General features: G+C 41.6%; 1 protein-coding gene across 1 annotated transcript; it reads right to left on the bottom strand.

The window, feature by feature from the left end:
* Positions 1 to 198: 198 nt before the first annotated feature.
* Positions 199 to 25585, bottom strand: snap29 (synaptosome associated protein 29). The gene is made up of 5 exons (XM_052032474.1): positions 25265 to 25585; positions 17381 to 17571; positions 13078 to 13163; positions 3460 to 3555; positions 199 to 3177 (listed from the first exon to the last, which is right to left on the bottom strand). Exons 1-5 carry the CDS (start codon positions 25502 to 25504, stop codon positions 3020 to 3022), a joined length of 771 nt encoding a protein of 256 aa, XP_051888434.1. The 5' UTR covers positions 25505 to 25585; the 3' UTR covers positions 199 to 3019.
* Between the last annotated feature and the right edge of the window lie 1796 nt (positions 25586 to 27381).

The raw sequence follows: 27381 nt of genomic DNA, 5'->3' as shown, positions 1-27381 counted from the left end.
GGTTGGGACATTACATCCAAGGAACAGATTAGCAAGATCCAGACCACAAGCACAAGGGAAAGCAGGCTCTCACCACCAGTATGGAAGAGGTTTCCATATTTATCAGAACTCCATTGCATATTAACAGAAGAAAATAGAGAAATTCAAACATTCAATTAAAAAAAACAATGGCAATTCACACACCAGATTACCCAAAGATAGGTGGTGTTTTATGGCTTTATTGCAAAGATCAAAAGTTCAAAAACAGGGAAAGGCAGTTTAGATGGCTCAAAGTATAAATATTTCAATCCATTAATAAATCAACATTTCATTAGGCTGTACATTGTTTAATGTATACAAGTCAGTACTATGAAAGTTGTACCAGAAACCCCATGCTTTGTGGCAAACTATACTTGCATCTACAAGGGAAAATCTATTCTAAATAGACTCACACTTGTAACGTTTCATGCAAGGCACTCAATTGGTTTGGATATAGCTACTCCATCTAAACACATTTCAAAACATCTCATCTAGTCTTACAACGTGCAATTATCCATCTAACCAGTGTTCAAATGCATTACCAAGTAAGGCAAAGTTCCACCAGGGCTATATTTATTGCCTTTTAAACAGTTCAATGTTTTTAAGCAGGAGCAAGGTTTCAAAATGCTTTATTGTGGTGCACTGCTCTCTGGCTCAGAAAAGAAATTGAGTCATGCCAATTTATAACCAGATTAAATCACAGTTGGAAATCAACTCTTAAGGTACAATCCACCATCTCAGGAGGTGGAAAAATCAATTAACTAATTACATATTGTGCAACAGCAGAGCTAGACTAACATGATATTAGTGTACACACACTACTTCAGTCATTTGTCGAGGTGATTTGCAAAATGCATCCTGATTAATGCACTTTTGGGGGAAAAAAGGAGCAAGGTAACCAGTTATCAAGCATATGGATAACCCACACTTAACATTTAGAAGCACTTCAACATCTGAAAATAAAGTCTGCAGTATTTTCCAGTAAAATTCCCAGCATTTTATTTTAAGCTAAAAGCTACTTTAACATGCAAAAGAAATTTAACATGTATATTAAGGTGAAACTAATCTTGTGCTTAGTGAATTCATTACCGAAATTTGCAGAATTTAAAAAGGAAAACTATTGCCACTTGGTGTTTGGAAGCTATCAATTCTATATAGTTCCACAAAGGTGTGCCAACTGATTTTGCATTAGAAGTGATTTTGGAAGCAGCAAGCTGATATACAAAACAGCTTGATCTGTAAACCAACATTACACATGCACAAATCAAATTAAGGACATGAATGCCTTATTTGTTCATTTTTCTTTGATCGCAAACAAGGTTTGGTACATCCTCAGAAAGGGCACTGAATGCCACTTTCTGGTACAGAAATTAACTTGTGGATAAACAGGATTTCTAGCATTTAGAAATGTGAACAAGGGCTTACTGTATCCTCCACACCAGTTACATTCAACTAGGTTGACTTCAAATTCAGTCACTGATCTTCAAAAGATTCACCAACTCTTATACTTTGACTCAATTCTAAGCCTGAGCCTTTTAAAAAAATTGACAACTTGTGAATCAAGGATAAAAATTTTGATTCTGGACCAGTTGCTTTACTCATTGTTTCCAGATCCTTTGTGCAAAACTGATGATGTGCATTGTTATTCAGCTAAAACATTGAATGAGGAACAAAAAGAAACTCCCTTATTCTTCAAGAGAAATGGTACTGTAACAGTAGGTGGTCACAGCAGCAACCAAGTGGTTACAGCATTGTAACACCGTGAATAGACCAGAGAAGTGCTACAGCTATCCCAATGGGTGCTTTGGTTCAACAGTCAATGAAATCCCCATTATGCAGCCCTCAGCCTTTCATAATAGTAAAAATGGTTTAAGGGACAGAGGTAAGAAACAGCACTATAATAAATGTTAAATGCACTGCTCAATGATAAATACAATTTGATAAGTGAGAAAGCTTTGCAGGATAATTTTTCTTCATTTAAAACCGTTTTGCACTGCACAAGCAAATATTTAGGACTGCAGTAATTCTGTGAGCATGCTGCTCATGTAAAACTCTTGACATCTTAACTTCCATAAAGGCAATCTCCTGGAAATTTGCTGGGTATTCTGGTAACAGCTGTCAGCAGAAATGCTTCCCCTGATGAAAGGAAATCCTGACTGCAATGGAGAGAAAACAAGGTCAAATTAACAGCTTTGAGTAGGTATGCTCTGAAAAGCTCTTCTCCAGTGGTATCAATACATCTCCCTTCTGAACAGCAGGTTGCACTGTGTTGGATTACTTCAACAGATCAAGACCAAAAAGGACAAAGGACTTTATATTCGAAGCACTTCTTTAAAAAGGTTTTAACACACAAAATTGAAATAGGTTTGTTTTGAAATGGATAATTGCTCTTAACTATTGCAAATATTTATTGGTATTAGATATCAATCACCATAAAAATTATGTACAATTAATACACATATGCAGGGCTCCTGTACAATGCAAGCCAAATCACAAATAATGAATGGATGAAACGGAATAGACAATGAAAAATTGTGGACAATATCAACCGGCCATAGACAACTGTTCCGAATTGAAGCCTTGTTCTAGTTAGTTTTCAAGAAGCGAGGTCTCTTGGCTCCATTCGGTTACAGGAACATCAATGCAAGTGCAGCAAAATGCATCCAAGGTTTGCATTACTAACACGTTTAAATCACACAATTTCCCTCTTCCTTACAAATTGACACAAGTGAAAACAATTAAACTAACATTGCAGGTTAGCTTCAGCTTCATACATGTCAGTATTTACTTAACGTAAACCTGAATGTAGGCAACAGAACACTAATTTAATCCATTCCAAGAATTCAGAAACCAGTTTCATTGAGGACTGATTCAATTTCAGGAGAATCTGCACATTTCTAGACTCTGCTTGTTATAGCATCTGAATACAAAAAGGTGCGATTTCTACAAGGGTAGTGGCTGTTGATGCAAATCCCACGGAGACCCAATTCAACACTTCTCTTTAAAGTTTACGTATCTGTCGATCAGTTGCTCCAATCTTGGACTCAACCCGCTCCGTCTTGGCTGTCAAGCGGTGAATGATCTCATCCTGTTCATCAATTTCTGTTTGTAGGCCAATGGCAAGACCCTTCAGACGTCCCAAGCCAGAGGACATCAAATCTGCGATTAGAGGGGAAAGAGGGAACTGTGATTCATGCTTCTGTAAAAAGTCATCAGAAAGGGGAACAAAACACTCAACATCTCTCCCTAGAGAATAGAAACAACTGAGGGAGCACATTTCTCAAAATGAAATTTAAGTTACAGCATAATTAGAGTGGAACTAGCAAGCTGGAGGAATTAAGAGTAATGCAAACAAACTTATTCGTTGCATACAATCACAATTTTGTCCAGCCACACACATAACACACCCCTCCACCAACATGCCACCTGTCAACATCTTACCTAGATTGTTATCCATCTGTTCATGACAAGCACGAAGGTAGTTGTTCTTGGGGTAATTGTTATTTTCTGCTGCAGAACTACTAGTAGCTCCAAAACCTAAGGAAAAAAGTTGGAAAAATTACACTCAAGAATCAAAAACAAGGCTGCTTTCTCTTTCAGAATTTCAACATTTTCTACACACGCCATTTCACACAGTTTGGTTTGGTTTTGCAGTTGACTAATCCCATGCAGGCAAATAAACTGGCTGCAAAACTAAAACCAAAAGGTCCACTGCTAGTTGCTCTTCAGATTGCACACACACTTCAGTCTCAGTAACATTTGGCACTGGCTGTTGTTCAGTTAATCTGCAGGAAACAAAATTAGAGTTGATTGCAGACCCACCAACAACCTTGGTCAGTGAAGTCAAAAGCATATAGAACATTTGCTACAGAGAATAACCAAACTGACTGAGAAGACTCACGTGAGGGACAAGTACAAACCCAGACCAGGATTTTCAGGTGCCAAACTCCCATCCCCTTTCAGAATCCCAAAGTATGATTCCTTTAAGTAGCTGTTTGGAGTGTTGGTCAACAAGATATGCAAATAGAGGGCAGAACAAAAAGGTTTTAGATGAAAATCATTTTCCAGAATGGAAATATGAGAAGTGACATTCCACAGGGATTGGTGTTCACCTGCTAATACATTTTTATATAATATATAGGCAATCTGGATCAAAGGAATAATTCTGACAATCATGCTGTTGTAAGGAATATAATAGATAAAATTTAACAATGTATTTTTGAAAACAAAAAATGGCAGATTGCATAAATAAGACAAGCTGTAATGAAAAGAAAGCCCCTGGTGTAATACACTGTAAACATGGCATTTAAAAGCAAATAAATTGTACTCAACTTGTGCAGTAATGGCTAGGTGACTGAGTAATATTCAGAACTTCCAACTCTCCATTATAGCAAAGAGACAAAAGCAGTGGAAAGTAACAGATTCACTTGGTTGTGATAAAAGATGAACGAGATGAACAGACAAAAGGTGTTCCACAACCTGCCACATACATTAAGGCTGATTTGCTGCTGGGTTATGCAGTAAACTAATGTTGGGGGATAAATTGAAGGGGAGCTAAAGAATAAAACAGCTTTACTTTTTACACTAATGTTAAAACCACCCCGCAAGCCATCAATGCAGAATTTATAAATTCCAAGAGGGTATGAAAAGAGAAGGAATATTAAGCAGGGAGATAAATCAGGGGAGCAGGATCAATGGGGCAAGTAACTGGTTTCTAAATTGCAATATTCTTCCTCTAACTATACATAAATGAATTTAAAATGTTTTCCGTTTAATGGATAATGTGGACTATTCAAGTTGAAGAACATCTGGAAATAACCAAAGACATGTAATGAAGCACTTTGGAACTTATGAACACAAAGTAAATTAATTTTGCTTTGGACCCAAAATCCATTACTCACTGGTGATGGGCACATCTTTGTGATTCTCATGCAGAGCATGTTTGAAATTATATACAGTTGGCACTAAAGTGTAAGAAGTGGGCATATAAACAGTTGGATCGTTATTTCTTTACATAGTTATGGCTCATTAAAGCTGAGTTTGCGATCAGTTACTTGGAAAATGCCGCAGCAATTACTTGGTTTAATTAACCACAGCAAAAACAAGCACTTCACCCCCAAAATGGGCAAGACTTAATTTGGAATATTAAATTCCAGAAGTGCAGACTGCATTCAATGCATCCCACCAATTTACAAATAAAGGTGCCGATTCTGGCTGGAATACAACTCTGAGCATCACCAGCCTTGTGGAGCTACCTCCAAATAGCTAGTCTTCCTGCAAGCCAAGCATGCAATAACATGATCAGGAGAGAATTTCAGCACATCTAATCACTTCTCGGCATGCATCACTGGACAGGTCAGGCAAAGGGCAAACTCTGCAATTTTCATTTCCCTCCAAACCCAGGAGCAGAGGCCACTGGCTCACAACATCCAAATCAGTAATATGCAAACAACTGGTTGGTGTTTTAAACCGATCACTTTGGATGTGGTATCCATGCATTACATAATGAACAAATGTAAATCTGAACATTCTTAGAACAGACTGGGTATTATTCATTTGAACTTTTCTGTGCCCAATGGTAGAACACACCTCTGCACAGTATCCACTGGTGCCATCTAGGGTTGCAAAACAAAAAATGCAGGGCTTTGCTCATGCAAAGTCATAGCATAACTTACAAATTTATCGCAAGGGTTTATAATTTGGTAAACCAGAACTTCCAGACAGCAAGTTTAGAAGCATGTTGTTTAAATCAAGGAACTCTTGAAACTAAGCATGACAGTGATTAAAGTTACAATCTTAGCTCATTTCCAAGCAACAAGATGTAGAGTCAGAGTACTACAGCACAGAAAAAGGCCCTTTAGCCCATCCAGTCCATGCCAATCTCATCATCTGCCTAGTCCCATCTACCTGCACCATATCCTTTCAAACCCCTCCCATCCACATACCAATCCAAACTTCTTAAATGTTATAATTGAACACACATATACCACTTGAGCTTGTTCTACACTTACACCACCCTCTGAGTGAAGAAGTTTCCCCCTCAGATTCCCCTTATATATTTCATCTTTTACACTAAACCTACATCCTCTAGTTCTAGTCTCACCCAACCTTGGAAATGCCTGCATGCATTCACCCACCCGATCTATACCCCTCAATTTTGTGTAGCTCCAAGATTGAGGGAAAGTTATTTTTAGGCATTTGTATTCCTGACATCTTACAGGGAAGCATATTCCAATAAATCCTGCCACACCACATCATACAAACTTCTGTCAGCACTTAACATTGTCCTGATAGTTGCAAGATGGTACAATTAGTTCTCCAAATCAGCAAGCCTTTTCACTGGCTTGCTAGAAATTTCCGATAAACTGATGTATTTTTGTAAATGTTTGTACTTTCCCTTTGGGGTTATGGAAGTTTTGTTAAAGGATTAATAGACAACCCAAAGATTAAAATACATACAGAATTGGAATGGACAATGTTGAGAATCATCATCACATGGCCACAAAAAAAAGAGAAACTCAATGCTTAAGGAAGTCAAAAAAAAACAATTGGGGATACCACATGGTCTATGGCAAAGGGGAAGTTTTAAGGAAAAGCTTTGGGTGTCAAAATCCAAAGGTCACTGGCAAGAAGAGGAAGTGGAGTCAGTAAAGGAGAAATTACAAAATGTCAATACATCTTTGCCTTTGACAATCTGACAGTTATACACAGGTCTGAAATTGGAAGGAAAGAAAGACTACCAAAGGCACTCTAAGTAGATCCAATGATAGGACTGGAGAAAGGAGCTGTGATCAATACGTGGGTGGGGGAGGTAGGAAGAGGAGGAACAGTCACAAGGGTAAGGAACAGTCATAAGAAAGGGTTAACCGATAATTCAGGTAACTAAGGGGCCTTTAGTGAAAAGTGATCATATGATAGAATGCTATACAACGTGAGGGGAATTAATTCAATGAAGCAAACTTTGAAAGCTTGAGACAAGTTGGCAATGGGAGGTTGGTTACAGATGAGGATGCTGCTATTCAGCCAGTGTCAGCTCTGTACCAGACCATATACTCGTGTTCCTCTCCCTCTTTCCCCACAGTTCAGCGAGTCCCTCTCAGTGGCCATTTCTATCCTGCCCGAGTTGAAGACGATGAACACAGTTCCGTCACCTTTTAGACACAAAGCTGAGTCAGTCTCTCATTGGCATTTTCTCCATGGTCCTGTAAAATAGTGCTTGTGGTATACGAGGATTTTTTCCCTTGCATCACTCATCTTCCCTTTCATTTTATACCCATGCCCTCAAGTCCTTAACCCCTCCATCAACAGAAGCAGCCTCCTACCATTCACTCTGTCCAGACCCCTTGTTTTATGTACTTCTACCAAATCTGTCCAGAAGTCTTTTCCAAAGAAAACAGGCCCAGCCTCTCTAATCTGTCCTTGTAACCGTGGTCCCTCAACCCAGGAATAGTTCTTGTAAATCTTTTCTGGACCCAGTCTAATTGCCTTCATTTCTTTCCTATAATGTAGCAACCATTAGTGGGAGCAGAAGAGTTTTATTAAGGTCGAGCACAACTTCCCAGCCTTTATACATTATGCCTCCACTGATAAAACTTGGAGTTGTGCATGGTTTGTTCAATGCTTTCTCAATTTGTCCTGCCCAGTTCAAACACCCCCATATCTCCCTGCTCCTGCATCCTTTTGAGAATAGTATCTGTAATTCTATATTCTTCCTGCCAATATGCATCACCTCACTTCTGTGCATTAAATTTAGCCTGCCATTCCAATCTCTACATCCTTCCACAATCTGACACTTATAATCTTCACAGTTCACAATACTGCCAAATTTAAAATCAACACATTTAGAAATGGCAGCTTGCATCCATTGTCATTGATACAGGTAAAGAAACATTAACACCAATCCCTAGTAACATCTCTTCCTCCACAATGAGAAGCAACCATTTACCATGACCTTTTCTGTTACTTGGCCAACATACCCATGCTAATTATGTCCCTTTTAGGCCATGTACCTCAACTGTGCTGATAATTGTTATCTGGCACCTTCACAAAAGCTTTTTGTAAATCTACATACACCATATTGACGGCGTAACTGACACTCAAAATTTAAACAACACCAAACCAATGATCAACATTTGAAAAATAGTTTAAGTCATATACAGTACATCCAAGGATAAAGAAATTATACAGGAAAAGTAGCTCTGATACAGCAATCAAGTTAAAGTTAGTGTTCAAAGAGACCAAGAACATTGCCAAAAAGAAACAATTTGGAGTACTGGGAAGGATCTACCATAGCCATTCACAAGGATGTTGCCAAGACAAGATTTCTTTATTAGTCACATGTACATCAAAACAGTGAAATGCATCTTTTGCATAGGGTGTTCTGGGGGCAGCCCACAAGTGTCAGCACGCCTCTGGCGCCCAAACAGCATGCCGACAACTTCCTAACCTGTATTTCTTTGGAATGTGGGAGGAAACTGAAGCAACCCGGAGGAAACCCATACAGACATGGGGAGAATGTATAAACTCCTTACAGTGGCCAGAATTGAACATGGGTCGCTGGCACTGTAATAGCATTACTCTAATCGCTACACTACTGTGCCTGCCCTAAGGCATAGTAAAGGGAAGAAATAACTGGTGAGAGTTGTCTATAGGCTATTGGCTTTGGAGGTGGTGCAGAGGAGGTTCACCAAGTTGATTCTACAGATGAGGACTGGATAGCTTGAGTTACAAGGATAACCTGGGGCTTATTTTCCTTAACATCACGGTCTCTCTCCCCCAAGGTAGGGGAGGCTAAAACTAGATAGCATAGATTTAAGGTGAGAGGGGAAACATTTAAAGGGCACCTAAGGGGCAACTTTTTCCCCCCCCCCAGAGTCTGGTGGATATGGAACAGCTGCCAGAGGAAGTGGTAGAGGTGGGTACAATTACTGTTTAAGAGACATTTTGACAGGTACGTGTATACAAAAGGTTGAGGGCGATATGAGCCAAGGTGCTTACCTGAGCAAATGGGATTAGCTCAGGTAACCACCTTGGTTGGCATAGACTAGTTGGGCCAAAGGGCCTGTTTCTATACTGTACAACTCCATGTCTAATTCAAAACTCAGAGGACCAGGGCATTGATGAGAGAAAGTAGAATACCAGACTAGCAAGAAAAGAGGTTGCATTATCTTCCAAGAAGGAAAAGTCAAATTAACGTGGATTTATTTCAGACTAGGGCAGGAGAAATATCAGTTTCTCTCTTCAGACACTGCCCAACCTGCTGATCTCTCCTGTTCTTGCCTCACGGCTCCTCCTCACCTCTTCATACTAACCATCTCCCCTCTATACTCTGTCCTGATACAGGGTCTCAACCTGAATCGTCAATTATCCCTCTGCCTCCACAGATGTTGCCCGACCTGCTGAGTTCCTCCAGCAGTTCTCTTTTGCTTCGGATTACAGCATCTGCAGTGTCTTGCATCTCCAATATCACCTACATAACATTTCTATTTTAGTAGAAAAATGAATTGGACTGAAAGCCAATAAATCCCAGGACCAGATGACCTGAATTCCTAGGTTTTGGAGGAGGCAATTGGTGCACTCTGCACCAAAATAGGATTCCATAATTGTTCCTACAGATTGGAAGATAGCATACGTAACCTCATTATTCAAGGATGATTGAAAGAAAGCAGGGAATATAGACCAGATACGCCAACATCAGTTATAGGGAAAATGCTGAAATCTATTGTGAAGGAAGTGATAACAGGGCACTTTGAAAATAATAGGACTAGGCAGAGTCAACATGGACTTATGAAATAGAAATAGTGTCTGATGAACCTGCTAGTTGTTCTAGGTTATAGCTATAATAGTTAAGAGTGGACTAGCTGTAGTGTATTTTGGACTTTTAGAAAACCGACAAGAGATCATTAAACAAAATTAAGTTTGTGGTACGATGGCAATATAGTGGTGTGGATTGGGTAATGGATAGAAAACAGTAGGTATGTTAATTTTTGGATTAGGAGGTACATGAGTACATGAAAGTACTTGAGCTGTGGCTGGTAGGGTGCTGCAGGGATTGGTGCTTGGGACACAAGTGTCCACAATCCACAACAATAACTTTAGTGAGGATGTGTTTTTCATCCAAGTTTCCTGATGATACAAAATAAGGAGACTGAGCAGACTGCTAGAAAAATGCAGAAGGGCTTCAGAGAAATACAGACAGGTTGAGTGAACAGGCAAAGATATGGTCGATGAAATATAATGTGGAAAAGTAAAGTCATTCACTTTAGTAGAAAGCCAGGGGATCTTTAAGAAAAATCATTAACAGATTGAAAGGTCATTTTTAAAGAGACCCAAGTACCTGAAAAGATGTATGGCATAAAGCAAGCCAGCTTTTTACTGCAAGAGGATGCAAGTTTAGGCAAAGATGTCTTGCTCTAATCATATCAACCCTTTGAGACCCCACTTGGAATATTGTATTTGGGTTTAGTCTCCTTATCCAAGGAGGAATGTACTTGAAATAAAGTGCAGTGAAGATCCACTAGAATAGTTGCCAGAACAGTGGGCTTGCTGTAAAGCAGAGATTAAGCAAACTCCTGTAGGGCAGCAAATACGAGTGAAAGATGTGCAAAATAAAAGCCCTTTGCCCTGAGCAACACACACACAAAAAGTGCTGGAGGAACTCGGCAGGTCTATAGGGAGAAATAAACAGTCGACATTTCGGGTCGAGACCCTTCATCAGGACTGGAAAGGGAGAGGGCAGAAGCCAGAAAGCACTTGTGTTGCTCTAGATTCCAGCATCTGCAGAATCTGTGTCTCTGGGCTTTGTTTGGATGCCATCTCCCTCACCCAGTCAGCATTACTAAAAGGCACAAAGGAGAGCATCAGATCTTGAAGACATGAGGAAAAGTGTAACGTGACAAATAGAAAGGTAGGTCATGGGCTTTTCCATTCTGAAAGAATGATTCAGGTAATGTGTTACCGGTATGGAACATTAGGTAAAATAATTCAATGAAATTACTTTGATCTAAAAGACTAACAGGGCAAGGGATCAAATTTGGGCTTTCAGTCTGGAACTTAATACATGCAGAGCACCTTTTTTCCCCCCACAAAGAGGAAAACCATGAGTAATTTGAGAATGTGATTGGTCAGATGAAAAAAAATGGAAAAACAATGGTGAAAATGGTTAACCCCTAACATTCTGTAATCACATTTGTGAAATCAGTGGAATCAGATAGCATCTTCAAGGTTTTGATAGACATTAAGCCTTGATACAACTCAGTTGATTACCTTCACCTCTTGAACATTTGCTTAAAGTCATCAACACATTATTATGGAATCATGCTAGAAGTGAATATCACCAGATCTCATACAGTGAACATCTCTGAACACAAGCTCGGACACAATCAATCTTGTCTGCTGCAGTGAAGCATCCATTTTCCTTAGGTAGTTATACAAGGCAAAAAGCAACTTTAAACATTAACGATAGTAGCATGTTAGAGAGTCTATAGATGCTTAATCTGCATGGAAAGGACAGATTCTATAAAAACAAACTGCTATACTGCAGCCCTCTCTCCAATTTGATCCAAGTGGATGCCAAGGTAATTCTGGACAGGAAATCTGGGTAGTTTCCAAAAACAAGCACATTTATTCTTGGGCACTAAACTTTATTAGCCAACTAGTATTTTCTCCCCATTAATGGGTTTGATTTTATTAAATGCTGTGTAACAAATGCATTTCAGGGAAGCTAATTAAACAGATCAAGAAAAAAAACTACACCAATAAAGGGAATGTTTGGAGATCACGTGAAGGTCATTAAGAGGATTCATCCATTTGTTCTGTACATTCTACAGAAATGAATGTCTACTTGCTTATTTCTTTAAATGGAAGAAACCTTGTAAAACTATAACACCTTGTTGTTTTTAAATGGAACAGTCAAGAGACAGCTTGATCTTTTACCAATCCACTGGGTGACCTTTCCCAAGTTTGCAGTACTCAATGAGCAAGAATTGAGAAAACGAAAAAGACATCTGCTAAAATGGAGCTATCTTTGCTAGAAATAGGAATCCACCCATGGATTACCCTCTAGTCAAAAATGACTCAAGGTTTAGGTCTCTGCAAGGTATTAAAGGCATTCAATGGTCATGCCTTTAGGATGAGAGAAAAAAAAATTGTAAAGGGGCAAAATGCAGACAGATCACTGGCAAATTTCTGTGCAAATATGAAATAAGGCTCAAGTTGCATTTGTTCGAGTAATGGACTCCTCGGAACTTCAAATTTCTTTCCCCAAAGTAGCCCCAGAAACTGCTCTCAATTAGTTAACACAGTTATGCTTTCCTAATATCCTTCAATTCAACAGATTGTGCATTGAATTCATCTTGTAGGTTTTCTATCTGCTAGTACTAAAACACAGCAAAGGAGAAAGACTACACATGCAAGACAAAATTTGCAGCGATAAAAAGGGACCCTGAGGAAGAAAGATCAAGACAAACAAGTGTAAAACACTGATGTGAACTGCAACAATATAACTGCTGCACAGCAACCAGATAATAGTAATGACTATCTGTAAAAATAGACAAGTCAGAATAAATCACTGACAAAAGAACAAAGATGTGACAGAAATCTCATCAGTATAGAGAGACTTTTTCCCACAGCTCTTCAGAGATCATTTCTACTGTAAACTTATATTGAGTCTTCAAAGAGGGCAGACTTTTAGACTGGGAAAAGGTTGATGCTGCCTGGGACCTGATCTGTTTTCAAAAGGTGGGTCAAGGTGGCCAGGATACATTGAGAAACATTACTGGTGAACGTGCTCTATTGAGCATTAGAGTAAGTGTCTTGAAATCCATTTTGGTGTTGACAACTAGATTATTAGCATGGACAAAAACTGCTCTTAACCACCTTGGAGTTGGGTTGAATCCATCTCCACACAAGATCAGTTCATACAAAATGCCAGAACAGTAAATACAAAATGATAGTTTGTGCTGTTAACAATAGGTAGTTAGTTATTTTGAGTATAACCCTATGAAATGCTAGACAATGCAGAAGTTTCTTAGATATCACAATATTTATACAAGTGCTTACCTGAGGTGTCCAGTTTCCTCAAATTTGGATGATTTGCCTGGTAGTTCTCATCCTGCTGCTTGCTTTTATCCAAACTTTCTTGCAATCTGCAACAGAATTTTTAAAAAGATCTTTAAATATTGAGTTAGCTAATGAAAGGACTGAAATGGTCAATTAACTGCAAACTGTTAGGGTTACCAAAATAAAAAAACTGCATTCACTGGCAGATTTTATCCAATACCTAAAGAATGGTACAAAAGGCCTTGCTTTTCAGTGATATTGGAAAAAACAGCTCACAACAAAAAGTGCTGGAATTTAATACATTATACAATATTGAATTCAACATTAGAACAGAAACTCTGTAGATATGCAACAAGGCTATCTTGCCACACCAATATCAATAGTTCACTTTTAGTAACAGCAAATTAAAAGGAGCCAAGCCACTTACCCTGTAAACATAGCTCCAAATGCTAAAACAAGATCAGAGAATGAAGGCAAGTGGACAATACTTAGTCATCTGTATGAACTGTTACTTGAAATCACAAGAGATTTCAGTTTTTAAACAAAGCTTCACAGAAGATGGACAAATTTGTATAGCATCTAAAATAGTACAAACCCAAGGGCTTTGCAACTACATAAAAACAGAGCTTACCATGAGGAGATCGGCAGTCATATTTATACATTACAACAGTGACTTCAAGACATTTTCATAGTTGCATATGAAACAGCAAGGGGCCATTTTGGCCCTTTGAGCCTGTTCTGCCATTCATGGTTGATCTTTTACTTTAAGGACAGGAAAACAGCATTATCCCCACATCCCTCGATTTCCTTAATATTCAGAAAGTTCTCTCATTTTTGAATGAACTTAGTGGAGCTTGCACAGCCCTCTGGGAACAGAAATACAAGATTGACCACCCTCTGCCTGAAGAAATTTCTCATCTAATGCCTGGTTCTATATTCCTCAGACAGGGAAAGTGTTCTCTGCATCCAGTCTGTCAATCACTAAAGATTTTGTGAATTTCCATGAGATATTCTCATTCTTCCAAATTCTAGAGAACACAGGCCAAGTCTACTCAATCTTTCCTCACACAGGACACCTTGGAAGCAGTGCAGTGAATCTTTGCTGCATTCACTCCAGGTAAAGAGATCAAAACTGCACATCTCACCAAGTATTACAAATGCAGTAAAACATCCTTACAAGGGATAGTTTAGTACTATAAGGGGACTTAGAAAATATACCATTTAGTCCCCTCAGTTAAATTGAGATAGACTGACTAGCTCAGGTTGCAAGCACAGATTTCTGTAATATCCCACCAGTCACTGACTGCCAACCTCAGATTAGTTTGTTCCCACTGTTCATGTTGTCCAATAATTCTCAGGTACATATCATTACATAACCCCCAACTCCATGTGCTCTTACCTTGTTGATGAAACCTCTAATTTATGTTTCCCTTGTGAATGCTGCTTATACATTGCTATGTGCCTGTGATGCTGCTGCAAGTAAATTTTTCATTGCACCTGTGCATACATGTACTTGACAATAAACTCAACTTTGACTGTGCAAGCCTTAGAAAGCCTGCTGAATAATAAAATATGCCACATCCTCTGGTTCCCCCTTATTTATTCTAATTATATCCTCAAAACACTGCAATAGATTCAAACACTATTTTTCTTTCATAAACCCATGCAGACTCTGCTCAATTCCACTAGAACACCAAAGTGTTCTGTTATTAGATCCTTCATTATAGATTCCACTATTTTTACTACTGCTGATACTAGGCTAACAGGTCAGTAGTACCCAATTTCCTTCTTCCTCCTTTTCTGAAATAGTGGGGTCACATCTGCTATACTATAATCCACTGCTATAATTCCACAATCTATAGCATTCTGAAAGATAACCAGAATAATCTTGGGAGTCAGCCATACATGGACAATTTGTCTATTGGGGTTTTGTGCCCTCAAGGAACATAGTTTAAAAAATAATGTATAATTTTCAGAAAACTGAAATGGTATAACCACAAGCAGGCAATCTATTTTCCCAAGCGACTTTAGATAAAATCTGTCCTTATGCTTCATTACTGTCAGTGAAGTTTGACTTCTGTTACGTACCAGCAACAATAGAAACACAATGAGCAATGCTTAAATGTTAGAATCTATTAACAACTACTCGTATTAATACGAAATAAAAATGTTAGATATCAATATTGACCAAAATAAACTGAGGTGTGTGTGTGTGGCAAGTTCCCAAACCACCCAGTCTAGGAACAGTTCTCAAAGTTCTATGATGGCAAACCAGTTCAATTCAGCAAATCATGAAGCAAAACGATGAGCAAAAGCTTCTGAAAGCCACGTTAGAATGTAAAGAGAATATACAGAGAAGGAGTTTACGAATTCCACAATGGAACCAAAACAACAACCCAAATCACCGAAGATCTCCGATGCTTTTAGTCAGAAATATCTGCCACTCCGAGGGCACTCAATATGTGGCTGTCCACAGATACACCTGATTCCTGGTACAGGTTAATGACAAAGTGGACTCCACAGATTGCTCCAAAAATCCGTGTGGATTGTAAAGTGACAGTCACAACAATTGTGCATCACCCATAGATACAGAAACTGGCAGTCAGTGCTACCAACTCTCACTTGTGTCCGAGACACGTCTGCAGTTGCCACCTGGTGATCCTAATGACTTATACAATGCCTTGTGTCTCCTTCAGATGCTCCAAATATTTCAAAGACAAAACCAAATATGGTTTAAAAACAAATTTCACCACAGCTCATTAATGAAGTTACAGCCATTTTAAAACCACAACTGGCAAGACACTGGATGGATGCTCTCGCTGTGACTTAACACTATGGTTTCAACCAATCAAATCTAATTTGTTCCAAGCCAAACACATTACAATAAAGAACAGAAAAAAAAAATTGCAATACAGCGCCTATTAGTAAAATTACTGTCGGAGAGGAGTTTGTGCAAGTTTGATGGAAATTGCTTTGTCAACAACCTCACCATAAACCAATGTCCTAAGCTATGGTCTCATTAACACCCATTTCCCCAGAAAGTCCAATGCTGTACAAATTTCAACTTTACACAATCAAGATAGATTGGCTCCAACAGTACTTAGATTAATTGAAATACAGACATTCAGCATTAAGCATTACACCCACCCATCTAGATGCTGCCAAAGCTGGTTTAGGGTGCCACATCAAAGCAAACTGGGAGGAAGCAGTCCGTGCTCAAAGATCAAAATCAGATTTATCACCACTGACCTATTTTGTAAATTTTGTCGTTTTGTGGTAGCAGTACAGTACAAGACAAAAATCACAAGTTACCAATAAATGAATTAGTGCAAGGGGAATAATGAGGTAGTGTTCATGGACCATTCAGAAATCTGACGGAGGAGGGGAAGAAGCTGTTCCGAAAACATTGAGTGTGTGTCTTCAGGCTCCTGTACCTCCTCCTTGATGGTTATAATAAAGGGCATGTCCCAGATGGTGAGGGTCCTTAAATGATGGATACTGCCTTCTTGAGGCACTGTCTCGATGTCCTCAATGGTGGGGAGAGTTGTACCTGTGATGGAGCTGGCTGAGTCTACAACCCTCTGCAGCCTCTTTCAATCCTGCACATTGGAGCCTCTGTACCAGGTGGTGATGCAACCAGTCAGAATGCTCTCCATGTAGAAATTTGCAAGAAGCTTCAGTGACCTACCAAATCTCTTCAAACTCCAAATGAAGTAGAGCTGCTGGCAAGCCTTCATGATTTCATCAATGTGTTGGGCCCAAGATAGATCCTGAGGTGTTGACACCCAGGAACTTGAAGCTGCTCACCCTTTCCACCACTGACTCCTCAATGAGGACTGGTATATGTTCTCTCAACTTCCCCTTTCTGAAGTCCACAATCAATTCCTTGGTCTTGCTGACATCGAGTGCAAGGTTGTGTTGTTGAGATAGCATTTCAATAGCATTGAAATAGCGAGAAATACCATTCATTGAAACAACACTATACTGAACATGAGGTGGGGCAATACCCTAAAATGAAGATCTGACAGAATGTCAACTAGACAAACCCAAACATGCATATCAAACCTTGGCTTTGCCATGATTTCTGCCATCTCCAAGGGCAAGTTTAATTTCCATGGCAATATTTATACGTTATTTTCAGCCACAAAATCAAAGTACAAACTGGGATTTTGTATTATTACTACCAGGTATAATAAGACCAATTATGTCTCACACTATGTCTACAAGGCTGTGCATACAGTAGACATAATACTACATCCGCACAACTTAAACGTTAACTACAGAGAAGAGGAAAATTACTCACTTGCTCCTAGTTTGCTTTTCAGGTTCTGGAGAGGCTTGTGGTTCAGAGTTCCTAGATTTGAAGTAGTTTGTAATGCCACCAAAGATACTCTTGATGCTGTTGATGTGTCTCTGGCTAACTTTCAGATCCTGGTCCATTTTATCCAGCATTTTATCTGTTCGTCTCAGTGCATCACCTTGTCGTAATAGTTCCTGTCCAGCAAATAAAGCTGTAGTTATTAAACATCTTATGTTATGCTCAAACATACTCCCTAGGGTGACACTGCCCCAAATTAAAACGGCTGAAAGAACCCTCAAATGGAGCAGGTGCACCTTAAAAGTTGGCAAAGTTACTGAGGATAAACACAGTAACATGTTGCACAAAAGAAATACACACTAGATTTGTTGGTAAATGAAGCCTTTCAATCAAATTTCAAAATTAAGAAACAATTTTCCTTCAAACAGTGAAGATTTGCCCAGATCCTAGAATTCTAAACACTACACATGAAAACACATCAAATACTTGCCAATCATGGATGGATCCAAAGGCTATTACCCGAGTTACCACTGGGCACAAGGAATTCCAGTCAGCAATCTGGCCTTTGTCTGTTTCTCTCCTCCCCCCTCCCACCACCTGTGAATAAAATTGTTTCAGCTCATATGCTAGATAGTGAAAACATCATTCATGCCTTATGTTAAATATGCCACCACAACATTGGAAGTCTATATTTGCTCTACCTCCAGAAGTCAGAATGTGTAAACTCTGCTGCCCGTGGGGATTTTTATTCACCTGTCACCTATGCTTACCAACTATCCCTGACCCCTTTGCACAGTAAAATCTCAACATTAAAACTCATATTAAAATTTAAACCCACCCAGGGCGTGACCACAACCAGCTCCCCCACCCTCTAATCTCTACCAAACACCCTGCAAGATATCTATTCCTTCAACACAGGCCTTGAACAGACAGTTTTAAACTGCTCCATGTACGGTGGCAATGCTTTCAGCTGCCAGGGCCCCCAAACGCTCAAATTCCCTCCCCAAAAGTGTTTATCCTGCTCTTCCCTGTTCAAAACCCTCTAATCAAGCTCAGTCATTTGGCTCAAGTCCTCACATGACAGTATCCAACTCCATTGGGAGACATTCCCAAGTACCACTTGGGATGTTTTATACAAATGCAAGTTGTTACAACCACAAATGCATGCAAGGCTAGTTGAGAAGATTAAGGATTTGGAATGAGGGAGAGTGTAGCAAACTGGATTAAAAGATAGTTAGTGGGGAAGAGTGTTAAAGTAGTTCTTTGGTTTTAGAAATGTCAGCTGTCTGCACAAACATCAACAATACAGTTACAGGATGAGCGAGGGGTTCAAATTCCTAGACACCTGTAAGAGATGGAACACCTACAGGACTATGGCAAATGGGCAAAAAGGGGAAGTTATTCAAGATCAGTAAAAGCAACATATCCTAGCAATGTTCCTTCAACCAGCGCAGAGATAATTGGGCAATACCCAAACATGTTGCCTGTACTGCTATTGAGAAACAGCAGTAGTCATTGAAAATACAAGCTGTCCACTGAGTTTCCCTAGAGAAGTTAAACAACTTCCAGAACTTTCTGGGGTTTCAAACCATTTCTTCCCCTATTTAAATACACTATCATCTGAGTAAATCTATTTTTTGTTGACTGAGCCCAATGTCAATATTTTATAAGTTAATTGGTTGACAAAGAAAATGACTTTATGAGAGCATGGGATTGGAACTGATTTGATGGGTAAACAATATGTTGGCTGGGTTGGAGGGCACGCTTCTACATCAGTTTGAAATATGTAATTCATTGGCTGTATACATGCCAAGCAGTGTAATTAGAATGTTTAAGGTGCCATTTTATAATAGCGTAGGCACAAGAGTAAGGTGGTAGTAAATGTACAGCACGATTAACTGCTTCCCAATGTTGTGATAAGAAAAGGAAAGCTTTTATACCTGCAGTTGAACTACACCGTTATAAATAATCTTGCCTGCACCCAGAACTAGTCACATTACCAAAACAGTATAGAAGTTCATGTCCTTAGTATTGAGGTTTTCACCAATACGATGAAAGTACATAACACAAGTGAACCAACTGGCCCATTAAATTGGCACCTGTTTCAAGGTGTGAAACAGTCCCACACCCATCCAATGTGTTCTGCCTTATCGATCCATTGCAATAAACCATGTACCCAATGAACAGTTAAAAGAACAGCATGATTTCCCCCAAGTCTGGCCTTAAATGTGCAGTTCACTACAAAAGACTTAAAGTTGCACTCCATTTTATGATGGAGCAATGCTGTAGGAACAGTGAAAGCAGGACTGGGAGAGGTTTAGAGGGTAACATGCAGATGGAGTTTCCTGAGTCTACTGTTATTGGCCTAGGGGGTAGAAGACTTGGGTTTGGGAGGTACTGTCAAAGCAGCCTGTACTTGCTTTCAGTCTCACAACCTTATTCAAGTTTCAATTCCTAGACTAATATGCTCCTGCCCAGTTTCAAGTAACCAATGCTATGTCAAAAGCAAGGTAGTTCAAAATACCAACACTTTCAGCAGATCAAGTGGTGTGGAAAAAAAATCAGGTTGATAAGGATTGGATGGATTTGATTAGAGTGCAGGAAAGAATAAAAATGCAACATGATCAATAAATTAATGATGATTAGCATAATAGAGATGTACAAAAAAGATTCAAGTCGAGCAATCCTGTAAGAGAACTGACAATGCCTAGAGAAATCAATGAAATAGACAGCAATTTGAAAAATATAACTGGACAACTTCATGGAAGATCACCAATTTGTGGGGTGCAATTTAAACTTCAATTATATCCTTGGCTGATCTTTCTTCCATGGACAATACTTTACTCCCCATGTTAGTTTGCACTTGAATTCAAGGACTGGGTTCATCATTGCTGGCTTGCTTCTATGCACATTCTGAAGGTCAACTGCTCCATAAACCACACAAATGCCACCCCCAACCTTCAATACCCATATCAGTACATCCAGTTCTTTTCTTGCATGTTTATCTAGCTGCTCCTTAGATATCAGCTCAGCCACAAGGTAGCAAGCTCCACATTCAGGGAAAAGAAACTCCTAAATTTCTTACTTTAGTGACATCACACTTGCAACTCTCAATTTTGGATTCTCCTCAAATGGGAAGACCTCTTCATTCAATAAGAAAATATAGATTTATAGTTTATTCATTAGCCTTCATTTTGTACAGGCTATTTAACCTAGTCAAAAATATAGCCTCTCCATTATGCTCTCTTTTGTAGGCAAATACTAGCAACGCAGAGAAAATTAGATAGAATTTATGATACAAAAACAGGCTATTCAGCTCAACTGGTCTCAGTGCCAATGATTCATTTGAATGTGTTCATCTCACCTTGTCAAACTTTTCTGGTCCTTTCTCTCATACATTTTTTCAGCTTTCCCTTAAATGAGGTAATGCCATGTTCTCCTTTATAGTAGCAAGCTCTACAAATTAACATCCTTCATAGGATTATGTGACAAACAGCTTAGACTACACATCTATAACCTAGTAACTTAAGGTTCAACTGGTAGCATTCTCACCCCTAAACCAGAAGGTAGATTCACATTGAACTTTAGGGAATCAAGCCACAAAAGTAAACAGCATTTGACAAACCAGTGCTGCGTCAGTGGTACCATCTTTTAGACATGGCATTAAACAACCGAGTGAATGCAAAAGTTCCCATTTCAAAGAACAGCAAGGGGTCCCATTGTATTCTGACAACTATTTATCCCTCAATCAATATTAATGTGATCTGGTCATTGTTACACTGTTTCAGGGAACCTGCATGCACAAAATTATGTCACGTTTCCCATATTATCATATTTTAAAACTGCTTCATTCTATGCCAAGCATTTTGGGATGGGTGTTATAGAAATACATGCTTTTATAAGCAGTGAAGCAGGAAGGTCTTCTCATATTCTCTCTCATGGCCTTCCACCACTATACCTTCTCTTTTGTTCCTTCCCACATTCAAAAGTCTGCACCTCTTAAAAGCAAATTTCACCCCAACCAGCTGGGCTCTGATGATAGAATCTTGGTCCTGTCTCTAGATACTGCCTGACTCGGTGAGTAATTCCACCAGTGTTTCTTGCCCAATATCCAATTAAACTTTGCTAAGGCGGGAGGGGCCCCTTGGGAAAGTGATCAAGGAAAGTGGTGTGAGGTGGGGGGGGGGGGGGGGGGGGGGAGAAGAGCGAGGGGGTGAAGGGAAGGAGAAAAGAAAAAAATGAAATTGACCCTTCCTCTCACTCTCCCCTCACCACAAAAGTGAAAACCAAATACAAGAGTAATCTGTCAGGAAATGAAAGCAGACTGAAGACTTCTATAGATATGCAAAAAAAGACAAGATTAGCAAATGCTACCATGGGGCCTTCACAGAATGAGACAGGAGAAATTGAGGAATGAGGAAATAGAGAAACTAAGCATTATGTATCTAACTTCCCTGAAGAAAATCTGGAAATAGTGGAGAACAATAATTATGGAATGAATGAGCCAAGTGAAAGGTACAGGAGAAACTAATGAACTGAATGCCAGTACAGCTCCAGGACACAACCACCTGCATTCTTGGATTTTGAAGCTAGCACCCATGGAGATTGTGGATACACGAGTTGTCATCTTGCAAAATCCCATAGATTCCAGAGTGGTTGAGAGGAGGCAAAAGTGACCCCACTATATAAGGAGGGGGTGCAAGAACAGGTTACTATAGTTGGTCTGACGTCAGTAATAGGGAAAATACTGAAATCTAGTAAGTGATAGAGGGATTTATGAAAAAGGGAAATTGGGTTTGACAAGTCTGATGTTTGCGTTTTTAACTAGCAGAATAGAGAATATCAATGGAGTAAGTGAATTAGCCAGGACGTGAAAGGTAGAATATGGAAAAATGCAAGTTCGTCCATTTCGGTAGAAATATTACTAGATTAAAAGGCTATTTTCAGGAGGAATATGGTGTCCCGATACACAAATTACTGGAAGTTAATGTGAAAGCATTTCAGAAGGTAAATATATTGGCTTTTATTGCAAATGGATGCATGTACAAAAATAAGATATTATAAAGGGACCAGGTGAAACAAAAAAATGGGTCAGCTATTTAGAACAGTTGAGAAGAAAAATCTTCACCCGGATGGTGACGAATCATTGGATTTCTCCATTTAAGAGAGCTGTGGAGATTCTGTCACTGACTACAGTCAAGGCAAAGATTGAGAGGTTTTTCAGATATGCACAGGGTATAGGCCAGTATAGGTCAACCATGATTATACTGAATGGCTTCAGGGGCTGAGTGACCTGTTGCTGCACTTATTTCTTGTGTTCTTGATATCAAGGGAATCAGAGGGTGTGGGGTTAGTTAGGAAGGTGCCACATTTAATTGAATGGCACAACACAAAGGGTTGAATGGCCTCCTCCTGCTTTGAAAAATTAGACCCACAGAGTTCCTCAAAAGGCACTGGAGGGAATCAGCAGGTCAGGCAGCATCTATGGAGGGAAATGGACAGTCCTTCCTTGACCTGAAACATTGACTGTCCATTTCTCTCCACAGATGCTGTTTTCTTCCAGCGTATTTTATGTTGCTCCAGACACCAGCATCTGTAGTCTTTTGTGTCTCCTTATCATCTGATGTTTTAGGTCCAGCAAAACAAAAACATACCGCTGGAAGAACTCAGTAGGTCAAGCAACATCTGAGGGGAATGGAACTGTCAACATTTCAGGTCAAGACCCTGCTCCAGGTTTGAGCATCTGAGTCTCTGGTGTCTCCATTAACCCATCTCCATGTGGTCTTTTGTCTTACACCTCTTATGAAAACTAAACTCTCCTCTTAGTTCTGAAGAAGGGCCCCGACCCAAAATGTCAACTGTTTTTCTCTTTCATATGTTGCTTGACTGGAACAGTCCTCCAGCATTTCTGTTTTTGTGTCAGGCTAGATCTTCCAGTCCAGATGAAGGTATCCATTTCCCTCTACAGAAGAACTGAGTGGATCAAGCATGTGTGTTTTTTGCTCCAGATTCCAGCATGTTGCCAGGACTTGAGGCACTGAGTTATGGAGAGAGGTTGAGCTGTCTGGGACTTCATTCATTGGAGACTGAGGCATGGTCTTAGAGAGGAACAGGGTGAATGAACAGTTGTTTTTCCATGGTTGGGGAATCCAGAACTAAAAGGCATAGGTTTAGAGTGAGGGGAGAAAATTTATAGGAACCTGAGGGGATCATTTTTTCACGCAGAGCATAGTACATACAGTACATGGAATGAGCAGCTAGAGAAAGTGGTTGAGGTAGGTATATTAACAACATTTAAAAGATATTTAGGCAGGTACACGGATAGGAAAGGTTTAGGAGGATATGGGTCAAACATGGGCAAGCTTGGATGGGAATCTTGGTCGACATGGACCGGTGGGCTGAATGGCCTGTTTCTGCACTGTATGACTCAGTCTGCAGTCTCTTAGAAACATAGAAAACCTACAAGACAATTCAGGCCCTTCGGCCCACAAAGCTGTGCTGAACATGTCCCTACCTTAGAAGTTACTAGGCTTACCCATAGCCCTCTACTTTTCTAAGTTCCATGTACCTATCCAAAAGTCTCTTAAAAGACCCTATCGTACCCGCCTCCACCACCGTTGCCAACAGCCCATTCCACGCACTCACCACTCTGAGTAAAATAACTTACCCCTGACATCTCCTCTATACCTACTCCCCAGCACCTTAAACTTATGTCCTCTTGTGACAACCATTTCAGCCCTGGGAAAATGCCTCTCATCATCTTATACACCTCTATCAGATCCCCCCTCATCCTCTGTCACTCCAAGGAGAAAAGGCCAAGTTCCCTCAACCTGTTTGCATAAGGCATACTCCCCAATCCAGGCAGCATCCTTGTAAATCTCCCCTGCACCCTTTCTACGGCTTCCACATCCTTCCTGTAGCGAGGCAAACAGAACTGAGCACAGTACACAGGAAGATATGGGTCAAACGCAGGGAAGCTTAGATGGGAATCTTGGTCAGCATGGACCAGTGGGCCAAATGGCCTGAACGACTCCGTCTGCAGTCTCTTGTGTCACCCCGAGCATTCTCCCCATCACAGGGCCCTCCCTCCCTCCCTCCCCACCTCAGTTCACCAGGAGCACCCCCACCCCACAACCACCCCCCCAAACACCCACGCCTATACACACCCCCTCCCAACACCCCACCCCCACACACCCACACCTATACACACAACCCCACACCCCCCACAACACACACAGACCCCAACCCCCCACAACACACACAGACCCAGCTACCTCACCCCCTCACCCCCCACCCCCCTCACCCCTCACCCCCCCGTCCCCCACCCCCCCCCCACCCCCCCCTCCCCCCCCCCCCCCCCCCCCCCCCCCCCCCCCCCGCCCCCCCCCCTACCCCTCCCCCCTCCTCCCCCCCCCCGCCTCCCCCCCCCCCCCCCCCCCACCCCCCCCCCTCCCCCCCCCCCCCCCCCCCCCTACCCCCCCACACACCCTCCCCCCCCCCCCCCCCCCCCCCCCCCCCCCCCCCCCCCCCCCCCCCCCCCCCCCCCCCCCCCCCCCCCCCCCCTCCCCCCCCCCACCCCCCCCCCCCCACCCCCCTCCCCCCCCCCCCCCCCCCCCCCCCCCCCCCCCCCCCCCCCCCCCCCCCCCCCCCCCCCCCACCCCACCCCCCCCCAGCCCCCCCCCCCCCCCCCCCCCCCCACCCCCCCCCCCCCCCCCCCCCCCCCCCCCCCCCCCCCCCCCCCCCCCCCACCCCCCCCCCCCACCCCCCCCCCCCCCCCCCCACCCCCCCCTCCCCCCCCCCCCCCCCCCCCCCCCCCCCCCCCCCCCCCCCCCCCCCCCCACCTCCCCCCCCCCCCCCCTCCCCCCTCACCTCGGCCGTGTCAGCGCCCACTTGCTCCGACTCGTAGACGAGGGCGACGCAGCGGTCGCTGCTCTGCACGGCCCGCCGGGCGCTGCTCAGCGCCTGCTGCCTCAGGGAGCGCTGCCGCTCGGCCGCGTCGCTCCAGCCGTCCTCCGAGGCCGCCCCGCCGGCTTGCGGCCGGCCGAAGCCCCGCTCCTCGTCGTCATCGTCCTCGGCGAAGGGGTTGTACCGACTCGGGTAGGCCGACATGTTCGGTCCGCTCGCACCTGACCTCAGCGACGAACGGACGGCATCCAGGCGCCGGTCGCCACGGGACCCGAAGTCACCTGACTGCTTCCATGCCCCGCCCATTCCTGCTCACGTCACCGCACTCCCCGCTGAAGCAAAGCGTGGAGGCGGCCATGATTGACACTGGCAGCCTGCACTATCACGTGACCTGAAATCCCCATGAATTACATGGTTTTTAATTTACATCCACATCTCAGTGACTGCCTTTCCTGGTGGCTAGAATCTAATCCAAAACGTTAATGTCTGCTTTTAACTATTTTAAAGTATTACTATGTTAGCCGTTAAATAAGTATCCATTATTATTTGCAAAGGTCTCAAAGGCTTAACTTCTATTTTTACTTTTTCAAGGGCTGAGCACTCAGATGCTTTACCTCTGAAAAATTCAGCTCCTTTTGAAAGCTAATCAATTCCAGATTTTTTAGAGTTCTGATTATTTTCAACTCCCTTTGATCGCACACCAATACCTCAGCTCCCCTGATTTCTATCTGATCAATATCTCATCTCTTTTCATTGTCTGATTAATTCCAGTTCCTGTGTCTAATTGATTTCTAAACGTTTCCGGCTCTTTTAGAGTTCTACTCAATTTCACTCTTTTAAAGCCTCGATCCTTCAGCTCCTCTGATTTACGATCAATGTCTTAGCTCTTTTTGATATCTGATCGACACCTGCACTCTGTCAATTCTATTTCCTATATTTAATTAATTTCTAACGAATTTACGCTCCTTTGAGGGCTAATCAGCACCTTGACGTCTTTTAAGTTGTGATTAATTCCTTTCAATTGGATTTGTGATCAATTCCTTTTGACCCCTGATCAATTCCTCATCCCCTCATATCCCCTGATCAATTCCTTTTGATCCCTGATCAATCAGCCCCTCATATTCCCTGATCAATTCCTTTCCATCCCTGATCAATTCCTTTTCATCCCTGATCAATTCCTCAGCCCCACATATTCCACGATCAATTCATTTTGATCCCTGATCAATTCCTCAGCCCACATATTCCACGATCAATTCCTTTTTGATCCCTGATCAATCAGCCCCTCATATTCCCTGATCAATTCCTTTCCATCCCTGATCAATTCCTTTTCATCCCTGATCAATTCCTCAGCCCCACATATTCCACGATCAATTCATTTTGATCCCTGATCAATTCCTCAATCCCACATATTCCACGATCAATTCCTTTTGATCCCTGATCAATCAGCCCCTCATATTCCCTGATCAATTCCTTTCCATCCCTGATCAATTCCTTTTCATCCCTGATCAATTCCTCAGCCCCACATATTCCACGATCAATTCATTTTGATCCCTGATCAATTCCTCAGCCCCACATATTCCACGATCAATTCCTTTTGATCCCTGATCAATCAGCCCCTCATATTCCCTGATCAATTCCTTTCCATCCCTGATCAATTCCTCAGTCCCACATATTCCACGATCAATTCCTTTTGATCACTGATCAATCATCCCCTAATATTCCCTGATCAATTCCTCAGTCCCACATATTCCACGATCGATTCCTTTTGATCCCTGATCAATCAGCCCCTCATATTCCCTGATCAATTCCTTTCCATCCCTGATCAATTCCTTTTCATCCCTGATCAATTCCTCAGCCCCACATATTCCACGATCAATTCATTTTGATCCCTGATCAATTCCTCAGCCCCACATATTCCACGATCAATTCATTTTGATCCCTGATCAATTCCTCAGCCCCACATATTCCACGATCAATTCCTTTTGATCCCTGATCAATTCCTCAATCCCACATATTCCACGATCAATTCCTTTTGATCCCTGATCAGTCAGCCCCTCATATTCCCTGACCAATTCCTCAGC

The sequence above is a fragment of the Pristis pectinata genome, chromosome 17, assembly GCF_009764475.1.
Source record: "Pristis pectinata isolate sPriPec2 chromosome 17, sPriPec2.1.pri, whole genome shotgun sequence".
NCBI lineage: Eukaryota > Metazoa > Chordata > Chondrichthyes > Rhinopristiformes > Pristidae > Pristis > Pristis pectinata.
The sequence above is the reverse complement of the archived record's forward strand: the minus strand, read 5'-3'. Positions and strand labels throughout refer to the sequence as shown.